The 10043-nt window shown below is 44.1% G+C and overlaps 1 protein-coding gene across 7 annotated transcripts in view; it reads right to left on the reverse strand.

Moving 5' to 3' along the window:
- The window catches only part of PCCA (propionyl-CoA carboxylase subunit alpha), a 418320-nt gene extending 408751 nt beyond the window's left edge, over nucleotides 1-9569 (reverse strand). For 5 of the 7 annotated variants that reach the window (XM_040487139.1, XM_040487136.1, XM_040487137.1 and 2 more), the window contains exon 1: nucleotides 9437-9569. In XM_040487139.1, the coding sequence (XP_040343073.1) occupies nucleotides 9437-9541 (105 nt within the window). In that variant the 5' untranslated portion in view covers nucleotides 9542-9569. The remainder of the gene's footprint in view (nucleotides 1-9436) is intronic. The other 2 variants (XM_040487140.1, XM_040487138.1) reach the window with 2 other exon arrangements.
- Nucleotides 9570-10043: the final 474 nt, after the last annotated feature.

Genomic DNA, 10043 nt, shown 5'->3' on the forward strand with positions numbered 1-10043 from the left:
CTCTCTCTGCCTCCCTCTCTCTCTGCCCCTCCCCCATTCATGCTCTGTCTCTCTCTGTCGCAAAAATAAATAAACGTTGAAAAAAAAAATTTTTTTTAATAAAAAAAAATAAAACCAAACGCTAGTGTAAAAATCAAAACTATCATGCTTAACACATCCACAGCAGCATTCAAATGGATAATACTAAAATCTGTTAACAGGCTAATTCATGATTAGGACACATTCTGCTTCAAAGTAGCAGCTATCCTCAAGACCAGGGATTAACAGAGCCATAAAGTGATCTTACCAAGGTGAAAGTCAACATTAGCTAATGCTTCAGCTTCAAAATCTCCAAGAGAAGTTCCTCTCCATGTTTCACAAGGAGCTGAGCAGCCTCGCTTAGTATTTAACTGCAGCATTGTAACAGCCCCAGGGCGACCTGGGAACGACCTCCAAAAACACGTAAGTCAGGCTTTTTCACTTAAGCACAGCTTTTTCTTCAAAACAGACATGAACTATTTAGTCTTTGGGACCTCACTAGCCAGCCCAATCTTCTACAGTCTGACCTTCCGTCAAAAGCGAGGCTGAATAGCTGGTATTTGAGAGGTGATCAAACCTCAAGATCTCTGGCTATGCCTCCACAGTGAGTTAGAGCACCAGGAAACTGCATACATCAACTCTAAACTTTGTCATTCTACCCAGCTCCCCTCTCAGGCCATTCTTCCCATCCCGCCTGTAGCAGATGTTGCCAGGGCCCCTCCAGAGCCTCTTCAGCAGTCAGCAGGGCTTCCCCAGCTGCTGTGTTGACCACTCACAACTCACACCTGCTCCCTGGACTGACCCACTTGCCTTAACCAGACAGGAGTTCTCCGTTAAGACCGGGAGCTGCCCCTCTCTCAGCCCACAGCCAATGACTGACTAACAAGGGTGTACAAAAGGCCATCCCCACTCACCTCAAAGTGTGACCAATTCAGTAGGGTGCTCTGGTTATTAAGAACTGGCTGTCCAATATGGCAGCCACTAGCCACATACTGAACACTTGAAATGCACCAGTCCAAATTCTGATGTGCTCCAAGTATAAAATACACACCAGATGTGAAGGCTTAGTACCCAAACAATGCAAAAGACTTCAATAATTTTTTTACATTTATATGTTAAAATATTTTGAATATACTGAGTTAAATAAAATACACTAATATTAATTTCATCTTGTTTTATTTTCTTAATGTGAGTGCTAGAAAACTACATTTGCAGCTCGCATAACATTCTATTGAACAGGGCTAATTTACAGCGGTGCTTCTCTAACTTTCTTGTGTATCAGCATCACCTGGAGGGCTTGTGAAAACATTGCTGGGCTCCATCCCCAGCTTCTAATTGGCCAGTCTGGGGGACAACTGAAAATTCTGCATTTCTACAGGTTCCCAGGTAATGCTACTTCTGCTACAGACTGAGTCCCCACTTTAAGAATCACTGCTTCAGAGCTCCCCTATAGGGTGAGACTAAAGCTAGTCTCCAGCTGAGGCCCCTTCCTTGCTTAGCTTTTTTTCCCCTGTTCTATCCTGCTTTCTTCACTCTTCTGTTGACCACCAGCCTTTCAGGCTTCTGGGAAACCTAACCATCCCACCTCCAATAGAACTGTTTCTCCACAACTGTAACTTTCACAAAGTGCTAGATCAGTGACAACCAATGAGATAGGAAGAAAGATGACTGCATTTTTTTGTAAAATGAGTATCAAACTTATTTATTCGACTAATTGGGTTTTTTTTATTTTTTTTTTAATGTTTATTTATTTTTTGAGACAGAGAGCATGAACAGAGGAGGGGAGAGAGAGAGGGAGACCGAGAATCTGAAGCAGGCTCCAGGCTCTGAGCTGTCGGCACAGAGCCCAACGTGGAGCTCAAACTCAGGGACCGCGAGGTCATGACCTGAGCGGAAGGCAACCGCTCAACCGAGTGAGCCACCCAGGTGCCCCTGTTTTTACATATTCTTTACATATTCTATGCAGTCAATAGCCTACTGCTTCCCTCTTCTCTGTGGCTACTAGGGAGTTCAAACTAGTTTTCATGTCAAGATGTATAAATTTCTCCTTTATTCTTTTTACTAAGTTTATTAATATGGTATAATAAAAGCACTGTAGATTTGACTTTGAATCCTGAATCTCCCACTTAATTCTTGTGTGACCTTGAGCAACTTAGTTAACCCCAGCTGTGGAAACGAGAATCATTTGAAGGTGGTTTGATGATTAAATGTGAATACAGCTTTTTTCCTCCTTTGCCATTTGCAGCAACCCTAGAATCATCAACCCTACAATATGGTTTCAAAATACTTTCCACAGCCATCCAGCACCCCACAAACAACAAATAAGATCAACCATCCCTCTGTGTTTTGTAAATTCCATCAAATCATTTCAATGGAAACTGCTGTCTTCATCTTCCACCCCAAGCTGCAGCGTTCCAAAACACTAAGACTATCCCACCCAAGGGCTCAGGTAGACCTAAGAGTCACTCTTTTTTCCCCCCTGTAAATTGAGATTTAATTCACATACCATAAAACTCATTCTTTTAAAGTACACAACTATGTATTTTAGTATATTCACAAAGTTGTGGAACCATCACCAATCTGATTCCAGAACATTTTTTCATTGCCTCAAAAAGAAACCCCTTAGCTATTAGCAGTTTCTACCAGCCCCCACCCCCAGCCCCTGGCACCTGCTAGTCTGCCATCTGTCTAGGCATCTACCTATTCTGGACATTTCATATATATGGAATCCTACAATATGCAGCAGCTTTTTGTGCCTTCCTTTCAGGGATCCTTGATTCCACTCTTTGCTTACATCTCCCTTTGAACCCAACAGTAAATACTACTGGCTCTAGTTCTAAAATATATCCCAAGTCTTACCAGGTCTAACTCCAGCACGACCACCCTACCATCCTCTCGTTGAACTTCTACAATGGCCTCCTAACTGGTCTCTCTGATGCCACTCTTCCCACCCCAGTCTCCACTAGGACATTCTCCACATAGCATTCAGAATGGTCTTTCCAAAGCATGGATCCAGTTTGCTCAAAATCTTCCAAGGGACTCTCACGATTAGGATAAATTGCACATACAAGCCCCTATATGACTGGCCTACCTACCGCATCTCCTAGCACTCCTGTGTCATTGATTCACTCCAGCCACACTGGCCACACCCATCCCTTGACTATACCAAATACGATCGATCGCAACTCAGAGCTTTTGCTTGGCCTTCCTTTGGATTGCTAGTCCCCTAGGTTATCACGTGGTAATCTGAGTCACTTTCCTGTTCAAATGCCACATGCTCAGAAATGTGCCCCCTGTTTTTTTTTAGGTTAGCAGTTCTCAATACCACCGCCACTCTATTTTTCTCCTTTCAGAGCACTTACTGCTCTTTGAACTTACCTATTTCTTTTTTATTTCTTTTTTCTTTTTCTTTTTTTTATTTTTGAGAGAGAGCGTGGGTGAGCAAGGGGCAGAGAAAGGGAGAGACAGCGTGGAGCCTGGAGTGGGGCTCAAGCTCACGAACAGTGAGATCATGACCTGAGCCAAGGTCAGATGCTTAACTGGCTGAGCCACGCAGGCAACCCTGAACTTATCTATTTCTGTGAACACAGTCAGTGTGCTCTACCTGGATATAACCACAATGAAGGCAGAGACGTTCACCGTTATACCCCAGCATTAAACAGCACCTGGCACATAGCAGGTGTAGCACATTGAATGGTGGCCTCCAAAATTGTGTGTCCATATCTTAGAACTTGTGGCTATGACCTCTTCTGGAAAAAGGGTCTTTGGTGATGTATTTCCAGATGGGATCATCCTGGATCCTGGTCACGGCCCTAAATCCAAAGACAAGTGCCCTTTAGAAAAGAAAGAAGAGGAGAGTACACACAGGGAAAAGGAAGGGAAGGCCATGTGAGGACACAGGCAGAGACTTGCAGCCACAAGGTAAGGGATGCCTGGAGCTACGAGAAGCCCAGAGACAAGGAGGCATTCTTCACTGGAGCCTTCAGAGCGAGCATGGCCTTGCCAACATCTTGATTTCCAACTTCTAGCCTCCATAACTGTGAAGGAATAAAGAGGTGTGGTTTTAAGCCACCAGCTGTGTCCCACGGATGCTCTATTAGTTTTCCTGACTGAAATTATAAGCCTGAAAACTATATTTTCCAACATTTTTGAAATTCACTTTTATTTTTATCTTATTAATACTGACCCCATCACAGTTTGTCTTTTTTTTTATAAAAATGTCAGTAGGAATTTAAAATAAATAATTTTTTTAAATCATACAACACCCTGATTTTTCAAAACAGTATGTATTTGCTCCAACTACTGGAAGGTATCTTCAAACAAAGCAATATTTCTATATATAAGAATATACCACACTACTGAAATCACTATCATTAAAGACTAAAGACCTTATCAAATTCTTCCTTCAGTCTTTTATTTTTATTCCTTGACCTCTCTACACCAGGGACACGGTGAGGGAACATGTTTTAGTTTCTTTTGATCTCCTCAGTACATATCATAGTAGCAGGCACTTCACAGATGCTCCACAAACACTCTTTGAAGGCACAGAGAACTACATCTCTAGATGAACGAACAAACTATACTGACTCCTCTCAAACCATTCCTCTAAATCCTCCTGTCTCTTCATCTTTTTTTCAAATCTGAATTTAGGGCAATAAGATGGGAGTATTCTTGGGGCGTCTGGGTGGCTCAGCCGATTGAGCATCCAACTCTTGATTTGGGCTCAGATCATGACCTCAGTGTTGTGGGATCGAGCCCCGCTGAGTGTGCAGCCTGCTTAAGATTCTCTCTTCCAGGGGCGCCTGGGTGGCTCAGTCGGTTGAGCGGCCGACTTTGGCTCAGGTCATGATCTCATGGTCCGTGAGTTCGAGCCCCGCATCGGGCTCTGTGCCGACAGCTCAGAGCCTGGAGCCTGTTTCAGATTCTGTGTTGCCCTCTCTCTGACCCTCCCCTGTTCATGCTCTGTCTCTCCCTGTCTCAAAAATAAATAAAATGTTAAAAAATAAAAATTAAAAAAAAAAAAAAAAAAAAAAGATTCTCTCTTCCTCTGCCCCGCTCATGCTCTAAAACAAAAAAATAAATAAATTTAAAAAGATGGAGTATTCAGTTAAGTATTAACTTACTATATCCTACAGAGTTCACATCCAACTTCTACCTCAGATCACCCAAAAACCTGCCACCAATTTCCCTCTTATTTCCCACCAACTCAACATGACTCTTGTAGTCATCTAACTCAGGTTACCTAAAAGGAAACATTGTTTCTACCCCCAAAATATGTTTCCTTCTCAAATTTCCTTTTTCGTCCCTATTCTCCCATTTACCCACATCTTTTAAAAAATAGGAATCATTTAAGGGTTGGCTCAGTCAGTAGAGCATAAGACTCTTAATCTCGAGGTTATAAATTCAAGTCCCACATTGGGTGTAGAGATTACTTAAAAAAATAAAATCTTTGAACCTCTTGACGAAATAAAACCCAAAAAGCAGATGTATAAATACACAAATGTCCATCAGCATTTTATCATGCCAGAACTGGTTTCTGTAATTATCTTAGAAAATTTTCTTCCCAAATGATGGTCAGAAATCTATCAGCATGTTGGAAAGATTTACCTCCGGGCAATTCTAAAGCATTCAGATAGGCTTAAACATTCTTTTTCAAGACTAGAAAAGAAATTCTTGGAATTTTAAGGAACATAAAGCTTGAGCATTTAAGTTCTGTGAATGCACCATATAATGAGACCATCACTTAAATGAGAGACAATTTGTAACTGTGAAAATAAGGTTTGGGAATCATACCATCCAAGGTTGAAATTCTGCCTCAATCAATTGTGTCCTTAAGCAAGTTACTTCACTGCTGACATTTGTTTCCTGGTCTGTAATACTGCAACTTTTTATCTACTTGCTATACAGATGAGAGATAAAACATGAAACCATATAAGGCATATAAAAGTTCAATACACTGTAACAATCACCCTAAAACCAACATCCTAGAGCCACTGAAAAATGGAGACAGAAAAAAAAAAAAAAAAAAAAAAAACTGGGTATTTAAATAAAATGTGCTGATACACAAAACAAGACTAAAAGGTCAACTCTACATATACCCTAAAAGCAAACAAGTTCTGCTAACTGGCTAAAAGAATGGGGACACTAGGGTCTAGAGTTGCCAGTCTGCTTTCCAACCAACCAAATGGCTTGCAAGATGGGAAAGAGGAATGACAGGAATAAAATATTTAAATGGTTCTGCTTCAAAGGCAGACTCAGTGGAGCACATTTCAAATTCATGTAAAAGAAGCACATAAAGAGGGTTGCCTGGGTGGCTCAGTCGGTTGAGCGTCCAACTTCGGCTCAGGTCATGATCTTGCAGTCCATGAGTTCGAGCCCCGGGCTGACAGCTCAGAGCCTGAAGCCTGCTTCGGATTCTGTGTCTCCCTCTCTCTCTGCCCCTCCCCCACTCGTGCTCTGTCTCTCTCACTCTCAAAAATGAATAAATGTTAAAAAAAATTTTTTTTAATTAAAAAAAACAAAAAGCACATAAAGAAGCTAAGCAGCAGTGCAAGTTCTTCCCCTAAAGTAACAGTGAACTCCAGAGATTCTTCCCACTTATGGGAGGAATTCTTTATTGGCACTCTACTCCAGTCAGTACTGTCACACATCCAGCACCTATTGTGTTAAACACTGCGCTGAGAACACAGAAATAGACAAGATGCAGTCTCTGGCAACACACTAAAAGAAAGCAGGAGATGGGGTGCCTGGCTGGCTCAGTGGGTGGAGCAGGTGACTCTGCACCTCAGGGTTGTAAATTTGAGCCCCATGTTGGATGTAGAGATTACTTAAAAATAAAATCTTTTAGGGGCGCCTGGGTGGCTCAGTCGGTTGAGCGTCCGACTTTGGCTCAGGTCATGATCTCATGGTTCGTGGGTTCAAGCCCCGCGTCGGGCTCTGCGCTGACAGCTCAGAGCCTGGAGCCTGTTTCAGATTCTGTGTCTCCCTCTTTCTCTGACCCTCCCCTGTTCATGCTCTGTCTCTGTCTCAAAAATAAATAAATGTTAAAAAAAAAAAATTTTTTTAATAAAAAATAAATAAATAAATAAAATCTTTTGGGGCTCCTGGGTGGCTCAGGTCATGATCTCACGGTTCATGGGTTCAAGCCCCACGCCGGGCTCTGTGCTGACAGCTCAGAGCCTGGAGCCTGCCTCAGATTCTGTGTCTCTTTCTCTCTCCACCCCTCCCCTGCTCACTCTGTCTCTCAAAAATAAAAAAATGTAAAAAAAAAAAAAAAAAAAAATTAAAAAGAAAGAAAAAAGAAAAATCTTTAAAAAAAGGGGGGGGAGTATGGAGAAAGATCAAAGCTTATATATTATACCCCAATAACGTCTAAAAAGTATATAGAAATAAATACTGTTAACAACTTTCCTCTCAGCCTCACCAATCTAAAATGTCAGTGCAATCCTTCCTACCTCCAACATGAATGACTTCCCATCACTATAACATAAAGACCAAAAGTAACAGCTTGATCTGCAAAGCAAGCACAACCTGATTCATACCTACCTCCCTAGCACTGTCTAATCTCTGCACACTACAGCCTAAGTAGGCTTTTCTCAGTGCTTATATCTTGTCAGTCCCTCTGGCCACAGGGCCTTTGCACATGCTATTCTTTCACAGTCATCTCTTCTATCTTTACAAGTCACTTTATCCTTCAAAACTTGTTTCAATTTTCACTTCCAAAGGAAAACAGTCCTTTCCCTTAAGCAGGATAATATGATTAAGGGCACCAGTTCTGGAGTCCTATGTCCTAGCTCTGCCACTTACCAATTCCATAGCTTTGAGCAAGTCACATAACACTTTGTGCCTCAATATCTTCATCTATAAATCGGGATTACATGGCTGTCGTGAGGACTGAATAAATTAATTCAAGTAAAGCACCAGAACGGTATCTATGACATAGAGCTCAATATCATGACTTGGTCAAATCTCTCCATTGTATTTTCTTATAGCACCAAGACCTCTCCCCTAATAGCATTTTACACTTACTTGTCTCTCTCTAATAGACTACCATATCTAAGAGAGCAGAAACTATATTTGTTCCCCATTGGTAGAATTCAGGAAATAATCCAATAAAGATTTGTTGAATAAAAAAGTAGTTGAAAGGACGAAGCTGAGTCCCAGCAAAGTGACTTGTCTAATATACAAAACTTCATCTGTGTGACTGACTCCAAAGCCCAAGCCTTCCACTACACCAGGCCACCTCCTATGTAAAAGCATAAGATGTGACAACTGCAACTGATGTAGCCAACAAAGACTAAGATAACAAAAGCATTTAAAAACAGATTTTGTGGCCACACAAAGAACACTGTGTACTTTGAGAGTGGCATCCAAAGCTGAAGCTAAGCTAACACAGGTGCAGGCTCACTTCCACTTGGAGCTGGAGCTCCCACAGTGCTCACCTGGGCCTCAGTTCCCTCCTCTTTAAGAGAATGGGATGGGCCAGATCATCTCTAAAGTGTTTTCCAATTCGAGAGTTCAAGGACAATAAATCAATTTATGTGACAATTTTTAAAAGATTTTTTTTCTTTTAAGGAAGTTTAACAAGCAGACGAACCAAATGACAGGTGGTTTTCAGGGAGACCCTCATTTTAAAGAATTCGCTGAAATGACTTAATAAACCCTATTAATAAAGTCAAGTCGTCTTTGCTCAGAAACTACAAGAGACTCCATTTTCAAGAGAAAGTCTTAACAGCCGCCCACAGACACTCCAACATATGAGCCAAGGCTGTCATCAAGAAACCCTGGGGTACACAGCACAGAGGCAAAATGGGTTTAGAACAATTGTACAAAACTCCGGCTAACCACTACATAGAAAAGAAAACTAAACTCACAGGATGCACACACAGCAAACTGCGATGTAATTCAATTGAAATAGGCTCTCAACTCAAACGTAAAAGGTAGTAGCAATCCTGGCATCGCAGACACTTTAGAAGTTGAGATAAACTCACAACCCTAACTCTACTTCAGCAGCAATTCAGTGTCCCTAAAATTAGGAAAAAGCGAAGAGAAAACAAACTGTAAGGATCCTGAAGAATCCACCCTGGGAAGCTCAAGCCGAAGCCGAGGCCGAGGCCGAAGCCGTAAGGCACAAGAACGGCTGCAGGGAAAAAGCACGTAGGCGCCAGCCACATGGCTGTCAGCCGCTCCCAGGGGCTAGCGAGCCGAGGGCGCACGCCTGCCGGCTCGGAGGGCCCCTCCGACTCCACGAGCCTCCGGGTAAGGACTGCGCTCCAGCGCCAACGCGGGTGCAGAGGGACGTCGCCGGGGAACCGCGGGGCGCTCTCCGCCACACCGGCCACCCGCAGGCGCTGCGGGGCTGCGAGCCCAGCGAAGCCTAGCGAAGCCTAGGCCCGCGGGGAGCCCGCTCGCTCCTCACCTTCAGGGTCCACAGCGCTGAGCTCCGCATCAGCGGCTGCGGCAACCGCCGCCCACGCCGTCCGGCCCCGACCAGCGCCGCCGCCCCAACCCAGAGCCCCGCCATTGTCGCCCCTGCCGACCGGTGCTCTGCTGACCTCTCACCCCGCCGAAGGGGGCGGAGAAGGGGAGCGCCAGAGCTTCGGCCAATCATGCGCCGAGACCCGCGGCCCCGCCCCCTGCCGCTCAGGAGGGGACGTAGGGGCGACTGGCCCAACCGCGGAAACTGGCAGATCCGCCGCGGGACGGCCGAGTGCCCGGACCCGAGGGAGGGGGCCCCGACCGGACCCCGGCGTGAGCGAGTCGGGGAGGACGCGCGTGAGTTCTGGCGGCAGCTGGTCCGCGCCTGCTTGGGGTAAACCCCGTCCTGAACCAGCGTCCACCTAGCTACAGTCCGTGGCCTGGCCACTCACTCCACGTCAGTTAGTGACCTAAGCCCCATGGCCACCCTGCAGGGCCGAGTGCCCTAAGTTCCAGACATAAGCCCGAACTATATTCCTTTTATTCGAAGGCATAAATTGCAAAGCACCAAGTCAAGATAAGATTTTGAACAGATAGCAGAGATAATG

The sequence above is a fragment of the Herpailurus yagouaroundi genome, unplaced genomic scaffold, assembly GCF_014898765.1.
Source record: "Herpailurus yagouaroundi ecotype Mexico unplaced genomic scaffold, PumYag 164, whole genome shotgun sequence".
NCBI lineage: Eukaryota > Metazoa > Chordata > Mammalia > Carnivora > Felidae > Herpailurus > Herpailurus yagouaroundi.